This window comes from Zootoca vivipara, chromosome Z, assembly GCF_963506605.1.
Source record: "Zootoca vivipara chromosome Z, rZooViv1.1, whole genome shotgun sequence".
Classification (NCBI taxonomy): Eukaryota; Metazoa; Chordata; class Lepidosauria; order Squamata; family Lacertidae; genus Zootoca; species Zootoca vivipara.
The window spans coordinates 1970197-1986991 of NC_083294.1; the positions used below are offsets into that span (position 1 = coordinate 1970197).

At 44.3% G+C, this 16795-nt stretch overlaps 1 protein-coding gene across 2 annotated transcripts; it reads right to left on the reverse strand.

The window, feature by feature from the left end:
- Positions 1–1403: 1403 nt before the first annotated feature.
- Positions 1404–16786, reverse strand: TRUB2 (TruB pseudouridine synthase family member 2). Of its 2 annotated transcripts, XM_035133367.2 has the most exons (8): positions 16558–16781; positions 15209–15340; positions 13174–13248; positions 12317–12378; positions 10861–10942; positions 10213–10285; positions 3309–3445; positions 1404–2494 (listed from the first exon to the last, which is right to left on the reverse strand). In XM_035133367.2, the coding sequence occupies exons 1-8, from the start codon at positions 16661–16663 to the stop codon at positions 2166–2168; spliced, it is 996 nt and encodes a 331-aa protein (XP_034989258.1). In that variant the 5' UTR covers positions 16664–16781; the 3' UTR covers positions 1404–2165. The 2 variants fall into 2 exon arrangements, with proteins under 2 accessions (XP_034989258.1, XP_034989259.1); XM_035133368.2 differs by lacking the exons at positions 1404–2494; positions 3309–3445 and adding an exon at positions 3452–7743 and having other exon boundaries at positions 16558–16786.
- Positions 16787–16795: the final 9 nt, after the last annotated feature.

Here is a 16795-nt window from a genome sequence, read left to right on the forward strand (position 1 = left end):
ACTCCTTCCTTTTATACTCCGCAACGACCACAGGCCCTTGCCTGATGAGCTGGGTGGCTGAGCATTCTCGCACCCAGAATTTTGCCCTAACAGATGTCGTCTGCAAACTTGCTCAGGATGCCCTCAAGCCCATCATCCAAGTCATTGATAAAGATGTTGAATAAGACTGAGCCCAAGACAGAACCCTGTGGCACCCCACTAGTCAATACTCTCCAGGATGAGAGAGTAGTGTTATTTAATTTTAATATGCTCTTTTGAAGCATTTGGTTTTTTGTTTCGTTTTTATTATTGCTGTTTTGAAATTTTCATCATTAAGATACAATATCAGTCAAAACATAACACCAATAACAAAAAGAAAACAATTAATTACATATACAATAATAAGAACAAACTAATAATGGCAAACACATTCCAAATAATCTTCATTTTAACACAATCGTCTTGTGGAGCTTAGGTGGGCATCATACCTTGTTGAAGAGTGTGAAGAGCCCTTTTCGGCTGACGAGGTCAAAGGCCTTAATCAGGTCTATGAAGGCAATGTACAAGGTGCTATCCTCAGAAACAAGGGGAAACTGGGGATATCCAATTAATTGTTAAAATCCTGGAATCCCACACTAGTATGTCAGCCTACCCCTTGCAGTTTACACAGTGTAAAGCCAGCTTTCCAGCCTTCTGCCTCTCCGAGAATAGGGCACATTTCTGGCTTCAACCAATCTGGTCCTAGACTTCCAATAACATGGAAACCAAAGCGATCTAGGCATGTGGGCATTCCCAAATCCTGAAGGTGGCAATCACATGGTGACTCCACTAGCCTAACTGTGAATCTTCTTTTAGAAATAAAATGTAGGGCAGTGGGTCAAATAGAATACCCAATAAATCAGAGCGCTGTACTTCTACCGGTAAAACTGCACATATCCTCCACCCACCCCCGAAAGTCCGCCCCCAAAGCTCCCATCCCACCAACCTCTCCCTTTTTATCAAAGGGAGGGAAGGCAAGCAAAAAGATAGTCTCATTTAAATAATTTTTTAAAACCCTTTTTAATATAGAGGAAAGCTATTTAGGGGGAACCAGCAACATAAACACCACCAGAAAATAAAAATAAAAACTCTTCCGCCTCTTTTTTTTAACCACTGAGTGTGAGGGAAGAATGCTTTCCAGTTCTTTGTTTACGTTCTTTGTTCTTTTTTTTACTTTGCCACTGGAACTTTGATTGTCTAGCTGTGGGGGGTTCCTCCTGAATTGTTAGCAAGCTCTGCATAATTAACCAAGCCTTAAGTGGAAAGATATCGGTGAAGCTGAAAGAGTTTGCTGGTTTGTGTGAGGGCTTATTTCAGAGAGGTAGAGCGCAGACAAAGCAGCCTGGCTACCCACTGGGAAGCTGTCAAGTCTCCACCATTTGTTCATAGGTATAGTGCCTTGTTGAAACATTTATCACAATGTTATTTCAATACTGGTTTTCAACAATATGGCAATTTATCGCAGAGCCCATGTCCTCTGTGACAGCAGTAAATTCGCCAACTCAGGTAACACACCAAACCATAGTTAGCATAAATAATGGTTTACAATCCTACTTCAAGCAAGTTTCTAACTCTGATTTGCAGGATGACTGCAAACGAAGGTTTTGTCAAGTAATAGTCATACCAAGTTATAGTAAAAATTCCCTTAACTCGTTTGGAGGGCTACCAGAAGTTACTGCCACCCATCCACCCCTCTCTCACACACATTTTCAGGCTTGCATTTAATAATAAATTCATAAATGAGCTTCAGAATTTTTATCATGGCAATATGAATAATCAAAGCATCATACTGCAGTCAGAATTCACAGGTGGGTTTTTTTTTGTTTCTTTAAAATACATTTAAGTAACAGCCAGGTTGTTTTATGCAGCAAATTAACCAGTTCTACAAATCCTTTGGCTGAAACATCCAAACTTCAACAGAAGGTGAAAAGCAGTGTTTTCATATGGTTCAGAAACAGCTTCTGATTTTTCCACACATGCAGGATCAGATGTTGCAAATGTTTCATCGCAGGAGAGTTTTTAGAGTGATGAGTTTTAGAACAGCTTGAAACAGGGCAGCAAGCTTCAGGTGCAAAGTGGTGAAGTATAAAAATTCCAGGGTGCTTTCCACATCTGCACTTAGCCATTTTCCATGTAGTACAAGATATTCACAATTTTATCCCTGAGCTTGGCAGCAAGGCACCTTCCCCCTCGCTCAGCTGCATGCCACCTGCAACCGGAGAGGCCCTAGTTTCTTCCTCTCCCTCATAAGCAAGGCTTTTTTGTATCTCAGTTTCTACTCTAAGCTTGGACTTCAGGATCGCATTTTGGATGTTATGCAAGTTCCACTGAGTTCTCAAGAGGGCATCCTCCAGAGTGAAAACGCCGTCTCGTACCCGCCTCACTTGCGTGCAGACAGCAACTGACTTCATCTCCAAACCAATCTCATGAACTATCTTCCGAAGGTATTGCTGGGTCTCATGCAAACAGTGGATTTCTAAGGGAACAGAAATAATTGTCAATACAAGCAGGCAGTGAGGTGGGGTTTCCCAAAAAAACTCAAAAACTTTCCAGTTAGGGGAAGGATACTACAGAAATTAGGGTAATGTGCACTAGAAAATTTTCTGATATCTTTAACACAGAAGCATGATCTAACTTGGCATGTTGGTTTTACTTGCATTTAATAGACAAAGCTAAAAACTTTAGTGCATTGAATTCAACCAGTTGTCACTAGAAGTCCCAATCAAAATCCATTCTGGTCTCCCAGCCATTGAAAACCTAGGAAGGTGTCTTATACCCAGTGATGTTGCAAAAATATTGCCCTGAAAGTTCTTCCCTTGGGTGGTGGTTCTAATCTTCCTCAAAGGATGGGAGCCAAAAGCACAAAGAGGATCCAACTAAGATTTATTTTAGTGCTAAATGGTCAGAACACCGTGGCTCATGCCAAAATCTGGATCTGAGGGCTGTGCCATTTTATCTTCATAATAACCCTAGGGCCAGATAATAACTGCCCCAAGTTCACTGAGTGAACACAGCAGGTAAGAGTGTGAACACAGTCAAAGACTATGAATCGACACAGCTGGCTCTATTATGGGATTCTCCTTAGGAGTGGGGGGCTGCTGTGAGAAGCTCCTGCACCATTTGTCCATGTGGGTTAGTATTCTCTGCTGTGCACTGTCAGCTGCTTTCTGGTCTCTTGGGCAAACATCTCTTAGCACTTGCTTCTTGCTTCCTACTCCTAAAGTTGTAAATGTCTAAATAAATAAAAAATGGAAATCTGCCCTGGATTTGAAATACATCCCTAGCCATACCTAGCTGGAATTCTGGTGGTGCAAAGTGGAGGCTTCGCACTGCTGTTATCAAGGGTGGGCTTTTCTCCATGGGACGAATTAATCCTTTCACTGCCAGCTCGTAGGCCTCTTGGGTTTTCAAGTCAATATTAGCATATCTGGAAGAAGGCAAAGGGAGGGAATAGATCAGGGAAGGGAGGTCGAACTCTCCTGCTACTGGATTTGCACAGCTACTGTCTTGACTGGTTTGTGCAATACATTTTGCCCATCCGAACACAGCCTGTTATCTCCAAGGATGCCTCTCCTACTGGAAGACGTATATGGGAACTAGATAATCAGGTACACTCAATAGACATTTCCCCAAATTATAGGGGCTGGGGAATGTCATAAGACTCATGGGAATTGCATTTATGATTGTCAACTTCACACAATGCATAAACACCTGAATGCTTAAACAGCCAGTAAAAACGGAAAATGTGTGAACTGACCCTTTGTATCACAATATGGAGATTAAATTGTCAGATTCTGACATAAATGGTGGTTTTAGTCACTCTGTTTTTAAGGCCTCATGGTTGCTTAGGTGGTTAGCCTGTGTCTAAGCCCTTATGACACTGGCGGTGGGGGTTCACATGACTGAATGCACCTTCATACAAACAAAAGGCCCTGCAGATAGAACTAGTTTGTCAGGGGAAATATCTTTTCTACCCATACTGGCCAGTTTTCTGTGTGCAACATTCTTAGTTTTTTGTATGAAGTACCATTTCAATCATGTGAGCTCACATTGGCAATGGGGTGCATGCCGAGGTTAACAACCTCAGTGAATGACTTGGGCTAAGAAACAGTCAACACAGTAAATAAACCTACAAAATACTTAGGAGGGGGTGGGAGTTCTGCCCTTCTTGGAGCAGCCTGCTGTTTCTACTCTAGGTACATCCCACCTGGTTTCTTTATTAGATACAGAGGAGGAATGGAACATGATGTGTCTCCTCTGCCAGTTCGCTTACCTGCATGTAATTCCTGGTCACCCGTGGCTAATAGGTCAGTGCTTAAACACAAGGCTGACTTATGTACGTCACACACTTTTCTGTAGAATGTTGAAGCAGATACATTTGCTCTTAAGGTTTCCAGATGGATGCAGCCACTGCTTCCCAAATACGCATTATAGATGTCTCCAACTAGTTTGACATTCATATCCTCTCTCTCTCTCTCCCCCCCCCCCATAGGATCTCTTCAATGGAGAGGATTATCATCTGCCAAGCTGATGATTGCTCAACAAATGATTATTCAACAAGTTCCAAAGTTATTGTACAGGTTGTGCACAAAGGATGTCATTTTAACCCATGTCCACAGTCTCCATTTTAATTAAACCTTAATACATAAAAACAGTGGCAGCAAAGGGAGAGGCCACACTTTTTTTTGCCAGCTTTCTTCGTAACCACTTTGCTAATCAATATTAGCTTTTCCTGAAGTGATATCCTGCCATATGCTGAAGCAACAAGTTAACAACTGCAGAAACATCAGGTTAGTTCTCTCTGAGTTGGCAACCCTTAATCTGGACCATACTACTTCAGACTGTAGATGGGGGACTCACATGACTGAGTGTTCCTGTGTGAAATGAGAATCTCCAAAGCAAGGCTAGCCTTCTCCCTGACTAGTTTTCTAGGTGCAGGGATTTTTTTGGTTGCAAGGAACAATCATGTGAGCTCCCACCTTCAGTCTACAGAGGTGCAGTCCACATCAAAGGTTACTGCCTTACTGAGTAGTAGTCTCTGTTACATATTTTAACATTAATGGATGGTCCAAACAGCCTGGGCTGGTGCAATTCGTTCATTCAAGTCTTGATTGTGCTATGTAGCTATTAAAATTTTGTGTGGTTTCTTATCTTAATTTTCATAATACTTATTCTGAAGCATTCAGACATATACAAGAGATATTTTGGAATAGACAAGTCATGCCTGTGGAATTTGCATCCTTAAACAGCTAACAGGCCATTCACTTTTGTTCAAGTTTTTTTCCAATTTTATCATTAGGTGGGAAGAAGTATCAATACTTCATGAGAGGAGTAGTCCAGGGTTGGTGAACCTGTGGTCTTTGAGATGTTGCTGGACTCCCAATCTCCCTCAGCCCCTTCCAGCATGGCAAATGGTCAGGGATGATGGGAGTTGTAGTCCAACAGCATCCTGAGGGCCACAAGACTCCCATCCTTGCTTAAGGTTATGTCTCTGTGTGGTATGCTTCCAATATCTAGGCAAGACTGGGCTAGGGGAGGGGAATACTTTGGGTCTTTTCAGATGCTATGCTAAACCATAGTTTAGCACTGCATGAACAGGCTGTTTGAGCCTCTGAGTTCCATGCTCCTCTCCTCTTGAGAAGATACAAAGTTTCCACTTCTAAAACTCAGCAGCCTTCCTTTATTATGTCTGAGCTCAAGAGACCTTTAGTTACTTCAAACAAACCAGGGTTAAGCCATAGTTTATCATGCCACTTTGTTTGCTAACTAAAGTAGGAATCGTGTTGCCCTCCAGAAATTGCTGGACTTCACCTTCCATTATGACCTGACTGCCCCGTACTGCCTGGGGCTGATGATAGCTGGAGTTCAGCAACTCAGGTTGTGTACTCCTGCACTAACCCAACCAGAATTTCTTGTGCTTGGACATAAGACGGAACTATTAATTAATTTTTTTAAAAAAAATTACCGCAGTGCTACCAAGGTAGATCCCAAGGCTCAAGTAGGGTCAGTGCTGTTAATACTAAGCCACAGTTACAGCCAAACTATCCCCTTTATGTGACAAGACTGAGAGATTTATTTTTACCCTGGAGTTTCATTTTTCAAACCAGATTTTGTGAGATAAATATCAGCCTCACATAACCAGTATGCTTAGCTGTAGTTCAGGATGATCCAACGCATGGCCCGGCCCTCAGCAACATTTACACACACACACACACACACACACACACACACACACACACACACACACACACCACAGTCCTCAGAGTTCCCAAAGCCTAATTAGCACTTTCCTAGCTTTGGGAAGGCACTCTAGGACCTTGCCCGAGCCTGACACATCCTTCCCACAGTCCAGTGCTTTGCTTAGCTGGCTCTGAGAAGGCAGCACAAGGGATGGGGGCAGGGCCTTCAAATTTTGGCCTTAGCCCACCCACCCTCATGTTACAAGGCAGCCTGTAGGTTTCGAGTCAAAGTACGCTTGTGGCCCATTGGTATGAAAAGTTGGGCCACCCTGCTGTAGTTAATGCGTAAGCCAGAGCTTTCCAAACTTTTCATGTTGGTGACAAACTTTTTACACATGCATCATTTTGCAACACAGTAATTCAGTTTTACTCTGTAAACTAAACTACCTCCTTTCCAGCCCCAGGAAGAGCACGGGGAGCGTTTGCACGAAACACCTACACACTGCAGTTAACACACGACCATGTCGCGACAGTTTGGAGTAAGCAGTTCTGCCAAATTTAACTAGGTCACGCCCCCCTCGCCTCGAGAGGAAGGGGCACCAAAGCCTTTTGTTCACCCTCTTCCATCATGTGAGACTGACCAGAAAGGACTTCTGGACTGCTCACTCCATGCTAAAGGAGAAGTAAAGGAGAACTTTGGAAGAAACCCAGAAGGGGATATTTTAAAGGTCTAACAGCCTATATTTCCACGCTTTGCTTTGTTGCATGTTTTGTGATTTAAAACCTCTCCTGGGGCTCTCTCACCAAGAGAGTATTTGCCTCGAACCTGGATCTAGGCAATTATTATTTTATTATTTTAAACCAATTACAACCAAGCATTAAGAGCCAACAGAATCAGCAGCTGCACAATCATTTAGACAAATTTCCTTCTCTTCACACATAAAAGAGAGTGTGCCTGCAACACAGAATAGCGTCCCTCTTTAACCAATTGAGCTCCACCAGATGGCTTCTCTTGCTTTGAAAAAGAACTTTCTGTGTTGCTTTCTACTGGGAACAGAACCATGTCCGTGTTCAGGAAATGTCTTTTGACGTCCTCTGTGGTGGTGGTCTTTGCTTTTATTCACACCCATGCCATAGAACAAGCAGTTTCCAGGGACCCAGCCTGGGGGTGGGGTGGAATCAGGAATCTAGAGTGGCAAGAGGTCCCTGCCCACCACCCCTGCATCAAGGCTTCCCCTGTCCAGATGGAGGCGTTTGGGACTCCTGCTCTGGGGAGTCCTCCTGCATGGCATCCTCTAGAAGCCTGTCAATGTCAGTCGTGCGGCGCAGCACACACCACGCTAGAAATGCCAGTCCTGACACACAGATCAGCACCACCCGCCCCACTGGCTTCTGTTCGTCGCTGCCCATGGACTGCTTCACACTCCATTTCCGAGGGTGGGCACGGCTGTTCCGGAAGCTTAGAGGCTGGGAGCTCTTCAGCTCCTCATGCTCTCTGGGCAGGCAGTAATGACGCAGCGGAAGGAAGGAAAGGGGCGGAGGCGGCCTGAGGGAGAGAAGGAAACAAGACGTGGGGTGAGGAGGACAGCAGGGCTCCTGGCTGACTATCCTCCCACCCCACCCCAGCACTCCTGCTCACCTTCGGCGTAAGGGCCTTTGGATTTCCCTAGTTATGGAAGGGCGTGGAAGCAGAGCAAGCCCCACCTGCGGCAAACAGTTTTCACCTTCAAACACCAGGATGGTTAATCTAAAGAGCACATGCAAAGTTCCCATCCCAATGAATGTCTTGGAGGAAAGGTGCTGTTGCTTCAGCCCGAGAAAACCCTTTTGTCTCTATAAAACTAACTTCCGGCTATCAACTCTTCCATCCTCCTCCTCTATGAGCGCAGCCTCTATTTGGGGGGAAGCTCAGAGAGCTTTGGTTGGTGGAAGCCAAACTCCCAACTCCCAGGTAGCACAGTTAACAATCAGGGAACATTGGAGTTGCCATCCAGCAACATTTGGAAGGCACTAGGTAGGGAAAGGCAGGTGTACTAGCTAGTGTGGCAGATTTGGACTGTGGAAACCACACTCAGCCATGAATCTCACTGGATGACTGGGCCAGTCACAGAATTACAGAGATGGAAGAGACCTCCAAGGTCTCCTAGTCCAAGCTTCACACAGGAAACCCATTACTACTACCACATCCCTGATACAGCAGTCATAGTGTTAGAAGAACAGTTAGCCTTTCCTGGCTGAACCTACCTCACAGCGGCTATGAAGGAGGGTGAGATAAAAATCCAAGTCATTTATTTAGTAATGGGAATTCTAGTGAAATAGTTATAGGAATAGCAATTAATACTTAGCTGTCAATTAGGCACATTGGAGCATTCAAAGCACATTACATATCACAACTCCATAATCTTTACAACACTGCTGTAAGATAGGCCAGCATTAATATGCACGCATTGCAAATAGTTGGGAAGGAGCTGAAAAAACAAGAGCCCACCTAAGGCCAGCTAGGCAACATTCAAACCATTCCTGAGTTGCACTATATTCCCTCTATTAGCTCATGTCCATCATTCTACCACACACAACTATTTAGCATGATTATTTAGTAACCTGAAAATTACAACTTTCATTTTTTTTACAAAAGGGAGGGGGCAGAATGAAAAGAACCATTCATTTCTGTGCAGGTCTGAAACCAGCAGCTGCCAGGGCCTACCAGCATTGAGTTGCCTGCTGTGCTAGCCTCCCCACACCCCACAGCTAGAAGGGCTTGAAATCCACTATTTACACTTCCGGAGCATCCAAGAGTAGCATGACTTAGGGTGCTCTGGAACAACTTATGAAATTATAAATGCTAGCTTTATAGCCACCTTGAAGTACAGCTGCTGCTGCTGCTGCCCCCGCTCCACTACTAACACCAGGGGGTACTTTGCCTGGGCAGGGTATTCCTCAAACCAGAGCCAACTTTGCTTCTATGGACAAAGTAAACAAGGGGCTCCTGGGGACGCCATGAGTGGAAATGAGGAGTTCTCTCCAAACTGCATCCCAGCCTGTTCATCCTGGTCAGGAGCCACTGAGAAACAAACCTCCTCTTATCTTTAGATGTCAGGCAAAACCATAATTTCTAACCAGGTCTTTGGTTTTTAAGTAGCTATTGCCCTTTTGCATGGGTGGAATGGTGGGACTGTGTGTGTTGATTTTAATGCAGTTATGTATGTGTTGTTGTTTGCTTACAAAATTTTGAGTTGCCACCGCAAAGAATGACTTATCATTTTACTAATTAATAATAATAATAAGTATTTCATTATTGTGCCTTCAATATGTGTGATGTTTTGCAATGTGCTGGAGGTGAAGGAGGGTTGCAGGCTGGGATGTCCTGGGATATAAGAGCAAAGAGGGAAGGCACAGCCATGCCTACTGATCTCCAGAAGTCATCCCCAGGCAGTTGGCAAGGCCAATGGCCTGGGATGATTGGAGTTGTGAGTCCAGCAACAGCTATCTGAAGGTCCACAACAGGCAAAGGAAGATCAGCAAAGCTTAGCGGTTTGCCCAGACCTGCCAATACCAATAACCACCTTCTTATGCATGGAGAGTGAAGTGGGTGCTCTTTGGGGAATGGTCAGCATAAGAAACGGAGAAGGTGTGAAGTCCCCACACCCTCCCTTTCCCTTAAATCTTGTAGAAGATGCCTCATCGCAGCAAAAGCAGCAAACATCTCCCACTACTCCCCAAGTGACAGCAAAAGCATCACCTGAAAGCTTGAGATTTGGGAGCATGAAGAGCTACCTTATTGCACCAAAACAGGGTATTGTCCATGTAGCCACTCATTGCCTGCTTTGATGGGCGGCAGCTTTTATCTGCCAATCTACTGTCAGCTTTGACTGACAGGGGTTTCTCAAGGAAAGGTCTTTCCTGGGGCTTGCTATCTGAACAGATGCCATCAGGGATCAAACCTGGGACCTTCTGCATGCAAAGCAGGCACTCTGCCCCTGTGCTCTGGTACAGCCCCTGTGTTTGGGATACGTACTGCAGTAAAGCCTTGTGATTGGACCCCTGGATAACAGAAATGATCCTCTCCAGTTGCTCCCTGGTGATGTGGTCTGCAGACAAAGAAAGGGGAAAAAACAGTACTGAGAGGGATGGGTTTGGTGATCCAATAGCCTGGAGCTAAATACATATATTTCAAACACAGACTATAAACCTTCTAAGCAAATTCCCAGGTGAAGAACAATATGAAAAGGAGCTCCAGTGGTTTGGGGGGTCAGGATGTGGAAGGAGCCACCACACAATGAAATATAAAGCAAACTCAAGATACAGTACTTATATGATGCTTTGAAACTCCAATGTCAAAACATTGCTGGGGGATGGGATCACCTTTTATCCTCTTAAGAGGAAAGCATGGACCTGGAATCCAACTCAAGTTGGTTTCTGGGCAGTGGGAAAGAAAGCAAACTCTCTCCTGCTGGAGGCTGAGCTAGCGGGGCTTTCAGGACCGGCTGACCGAGTGCTGTTCTTCAGAGAGACAGGGGAGAATCATAGAATTGTAGAGTTGGAAGGTACACCCAAGGGCCATCTACTCCAACCCCCTACAATGCAGGAAGCCTGCCCACAGCCGTACCTAGGTAAGCTTGAACCACCACAGCTTCCCCACACCTATCCCTATGGAAAAACTTACCAAATGTTGCCTTCTCGATCAGTTTGCCCGTGTCCGAGAAGTCATCTGTGGCTTTGCCAAACAAGCCACAAACTGTGTAAGTCTTTGAAAAGAAGAAATGCATGGTGAGATAAGTTTACAGTGGTAACACTTTACAAGAAAACCAGGCAGCCCAAACCCCCAATTGTAGTTACTGCTCAATACAAAACAAGGACACAGCGGTGAGTGTGTGTTTAAGCCAGGCCTTCTCAAAATTGGGTCCCCAGGTGTTGGACTACAACTCCCATCATCAGGAGTCAGAGATGATGTGTGCATGCACACGAAATCTCATACCAATGACAAACTTAGTTGGTCTCTAAGGTGCTACTGGAAGGAATTTTTTTAAAAAATTTTTTTGTTTTGACTATGTCAGACCAACACGGCTACCTACCTGTAACTATAACTTTTAGAAGACATCTGAAGGCAGCCCTGCACCAGGAAGTTTTTAATGTTTGATGTTTTACTGTGTTTTATATATGCTGTAAGCCACCCAGAGTGGCTGGGGAAGGCCAGCCACATGGGTGGGGTATAAATAAAAGAACAACAACAGTTTCAAATTATTGTACACCAGTAGGATGGTGCAGGCGGGACACGGGTGGCGCTATGGTCTAAACCACAGAGCCTAGGGCTTGCCGATCAGAGGGTCAGCAGTTCGAATACCCAAAACAGAGTGAGCTTCCGTTGCTCGGTCCCAGCTCCTGCCCACCTAGCAGTTCGAAAGCACGTCAAAGTGCAAGTAGATAAATAGGTACCGCTCCGGCGGGAAGATAAACGGCGTTTCCATGTGCTGCTCTGGTTCGCCAGAAGCAGCATGGTCATGCTGGCCATATGACCCGGAAGCGGTCCGTGGACAAATGTCGGTTCCCTCAGCCTATAGAGCGAGATGAGTGCGCAACCCCAATCGTCTGTGACTGGACTTAACGGTCAGGGGTCCCTTTACCTTTAACTTTAGAATGGTGCAGAGTCTGGCTACTAAGTACTAAGAGGAAAAGATGAAGGAGTTGGAGATGTTCAGTCTGGAGAAGCAGCATTTAATGAAAGACTTGATCTTCAACTATCTGAAGGGCTCTTAGCCACACAGGAGATAAAGTAGACTTGCTCTCTGTTGCTCCAGAGGGCAGGACCAGAATGGATTGGTTGAACTGGAAGGGCAGCAGATTTCAGCTAAATATCAGGAGAAACTTCCCAATGACAAGAGCAGTCTAACTGTGGAAAAGAAAGTGCTGGAAGGTGGTGGGCTCTCCTTTGTTGAGGGTATTTAACCAGAGGCTAGGTAGCCATCCATAAGGGATTCTGTAGCTGCATCATGCGTGGTACAGCCTGCACACTGTACGCTCCACACCTGGCAGGGGGCTGGACCCCAATGTACCTTCCAACTCTAACGTCTAATAATAATGTATAATTCCCTACTTAGAAATGTATTAAAATAAATGCTTACCCTGGTGAGATGAGCATTGTGCAAGGCTGGAAGCAACTTGTTGCCGTTACCCACCCCAAGCACTGAAATATAAGAAGGAAGGGGTGGGAGAGTTAGGCAGGCAAAATTAAAAAGGTCACTTTTTCTGACTGCAAATCCAGGGACAGGTAAATAGATATGTCTGGATCATAGCAAGCCTTAAGTCTGACTGGGAAGAAGGAATTTGTACTTGGCTTTGGATTCCAACAGTAGGGGAAAATGAGAGAAGGGGGGATTATTTAGAAACCCCCCCCCCGGCAGAACTATAGATGATGACAATTAATTAAATTTGTATACCACCCTTCACCAGTGGATCTCAGGGCAGTTCACAACATAAAAATACAATATACAATACAAACGCACAAGATATAAACAAGAACAATAAAAAAACACTCCCCCCATAAACACATTTAAAAGAGGTGTAGTATGTTAATCAGTCCAAGGCCTGGTTAAAGAGGAACCTTTTCCCCTGAAGGTATCAGGCAAACCACCCTGGGGAGAGCATTCCACAAAGAGGAGGGGAGGCACCACAGAAAATGCCCATTCTCGTGTTGCCACCCTCTGGACCTCTCATGGAGGAGGCACATGAAGAAGGGCCTCAGAGGATTATTGCAGGATCTGGGTAGGTTCATATGGAGAGGGGTGGTCCTTGAGGTACTGTGGTCCTGAGCTATTTAAGGCTTTAGAGGTCAAAACCAGCACTTTGAATTGGGCCCAGATTAGCAACTGCTTTGGGATGCAATCCAATTTATTGGCCACATGTACGTTAGTCACAGTGTAATAATGTTCCTGGGAGCACCATATAATTGCAGTGACTGGCTAAGGCATCTTTTACTTACCAAACACCCCAGAGGACATTGGATCCAGATGTTGGCCTACTCCAACTTTCAGATGTCTGAATATCGGTCCAGAAACTGTAAAGGAAAATCAAGATCGATTTTTTAAGGCATGCACAAAACTTGATCTCACCAAGACAGTAAATGATTCAAACAAAACACAAAGTAAGCTTTTTATATATAAATAATTTTGAGATTTTTTTAACAAAGCAATTCGTAAGGGGAATTAAAATGAGTAACTAATAAAAATCCAACAACAAATTTCAACAGGGAGCAGAAAATCTGGCACAAAATGAAAACCAAACTAAAAGGCCACAGAAAAACAAGACATTCTAACCCAGCCTCTAAATCTGAATCAAGATTGTGGGTCAACTGCAAACTTTGAGACTGAGAAGCCACAGATGCTGGAACAGACCATAGCAGGGGGTAAACAGAAGGAGTTTCCAGACAACCATCAAATTCCGCTCCAGAGGAGAATGGAATTAGGCAGCCACATTTTGCCCCACTCTGGAATCATCCTCAGAGAGTAACTCCAGCCTATAAGATGGCACCACCAGAATCCACTGTTCCCATTTAAAGAGCTAAGCAAGCTGGAGATTGGTACTTCATTTTTATTGAATAGGGGGAACCTTTGTACCCAGTGTTTCTGTTGAAAACAGTGATGGGGAAACCTATGACCCTTCTAGGTGTTTCTGGAGTCTCAACTCCCATCAGCTCCACCCGGCACAGCTAATGGTTGGTGATCATGGGAGTTGAGGTCCAGCAACACCTAGGTCACAGATTCCCAATCGCTGTTCTAAAAAGATCTAGAGTAGGGAAAGCTGAAATAATACAGAATAAAGATTTATTAAACAATTTAATCTATTTTCAACTAATCAAAGAGTAATTTAAATGATTTACAAGTGTCAAGTTACATCTGCTTCTCTACTCAGAGGGCCAAGTGCAGGAGTAAGCCCCAATGAATTCAACTAAGCCTACTTCTACTTTCCTGGGAGTAAGCCCCATTGAATTCAATAAGGTGTACCTGTGAGCAGACACATGTTTGCTTGCACTGCTTACTGACAAACACCCTATCATTCTCACCTCACAACTACCCAGTCTCCTATTTCAGCAGAAGGCAACCAGTTAAATCTTCTCCCCTCCATTTCCCCGACACAGCCACAAAAGCCTTCATCCCACCAATCTCTCACTTTTTACCAAAGGGAGGCAGACAGGGCAAGCAAGCAAAGAGATAAGCTCTTAAAAAACCCAAAACCCCTTCCTTTGTAATAAGGAGGGAAGCTATTTAGGGGCAACCAACAATGTAAACACCGGAAAAATAAAAACACTTCCCCGCCCCCCTTTATTCTGCCAGTGGGACTTGGTGGATGGCAGAGAAGAAAAAGAAAGAAGAGCACATAAGGAAGTATAGGGTTGGGGAAACAAATATGTGAGAAAGGAAAGAGGGGAGGAGATAATTGGGGAGAGTTCAAAGGTAGGGAGAAAATGGGGAACATAATGAGGGGGGAGACAGGCAAACACACAAACATGCAGAAGAGGAGAAACAAAAAGCATAGGCAAGAGAGAAACGGGGGGGGGGGAGGGAGAAAATAGGCTTAAACAACAGGGCAAGGCTTTTTTTAAAAAAAATTCAGAAGTAAACAACTCCATTGGAGAAAGGAAGGAGGAAAGGAGCTCCCAGCACAAAGCCTAGAGACAACTCAGACTGACATCTCCTTCAACCACCTACCTACCAGTCTGCCTAGTGCCTACACTTAAAGCAAGAAGTTCATAGCATTGCCTGAGACAGCTTTCCTCTGTGCCTGCTCTGTGCTTTGCTGCCCCCTGCAGGAGGCAGGAGAGAGCTGAGTATGGGTTGCATTGTTGCAGGAACCATGAGAAAAGTATACATTGGCTTTGCAGTTTTTCACATCTCTACCCATTAGCCACGCTGATTGGGGTTGGAGCATCTGGAGGCCACTATGTTCACTGTCCCTGAAAAGGATAAGTTAGTCCTGAATGCCAGATTCTCCACCCTTCATTCCTGTTCATATCTCACCTAGAGGATGGTCAGCCATAGCTGGGAGCTGCGTAACCGTCATAGTCAATTCCTTCCCATCCTTTCCTTCCACCGTGCTAGGGAGGAAACGTACAAGCCGCCGTGGTGCTGGTCGCTCGAATGAGTTCAAGTCTAAAGAAAAATAATAATGAAGAAAACTGGTTATTCTCTTTTTTTCTTCTTAAGGTATAGCTAACGATTAATATTAAGACACCTCTTTCATTCAAGTGCATGGGAATCACTCACAAAACATCTTTACTCAGCCCCTAAACGGCCTCGGTCCAGTATACCTGAAGGAGCGTTTCCATCCCCATTGTTTTGCCCGGACACTGAGGTCCAGCTCCGAGGGCCTACTGGCAGTTCCCTCACTGTGAGAAGTGAGGTTACAGGGAACCAGGCAGAGGGGCTTCTTGGTGGTGGTGCCCGCCCTGTGGAACGTCCTTCTGTCAGATGTCAAGGAAATAAACAACCACCTGACTTTTAGAATACATCTGAAGGCAGCCCTGTTTAGGGAAGTTTCTAATGTTTGATGTTTTATTCTGTTTTTAATCTGTTGGGAGCTGCCCAGAGTGGCTGGAGAAACCCAGCCGAATGGGCAGGGTATAAATAAATAAATAATAATGAGAGTTAAGAGTAGGGTGGATTTGATTTAAATCAAATCAATTTAAATCATGATTTAAATTACGTAAGTCTTGATTTAAATCATTTTTTTACAGAAAGATTCATTCTTGCTTGTATAATCTTAATATTTACAACCAGATGGTTTCATTTTTTGAAAAATAAATTTTCAGAGTGGTTTTTACAGTTATTTCAAAAATTTCTTGATTTGGTTATACAGTACTGTTAGAAATACATAGACAGTTAATTATGAAATTATTGTTTCTATTTGGCCAATTTTGCTTACGTAAATTACTGGGAGAAAAATAACCATTTCCTTATTAACAATTTAAACAACTTATTTAACTAAAACAATAACATTATAGCATATGTATCCATGTTTGTTAACTGATGCAGTTAGACGATTAAAAAAAACTTATTAGACTGAGTTTTAGCACACATTCTTATTTCCTGATGAATAGGCTTTGGACTATAATGTAACTTAGATGGAAAACTAACTTTAGAAAGATTTTTCCTCCAAAAGCATTTTATTTTAAAAATTCGATTTAATTTTTTTTTAAATCCGATTTTTAAAAAAATACTGTAAAAAAAAACCCCAAAACATTGATTTTTGACCACCCTGGTTAAGAGCACATTTATTTACGTAACACTCTACATTGCATTGGATTACATGGAGCGGGAGGCAGGAGGACGAGGCAAGGAAACGGGACCGAACCTCCTCCAAGGCTCACCTCTCAGCAGGTGGGTCTCCACGGAGTTCCGCACGGTCCTCCACGCCACGCCGGGGGGCTTGTAGACGGCGAAGACCCCGTGCAAACCAGCCCTCGCCAACCGCATTGTAGCGTCTCCCGCTGCCGCCGGCGCTGCTTACGGGTGAAGCCCTCTCAGTGGTCCCGCAAGGCGGGCGCCGCCATCTTGCGTCCGTCACGAAAGGCAGCCCGGCCCGGAAACAAGCGCCGCTGCGAAACT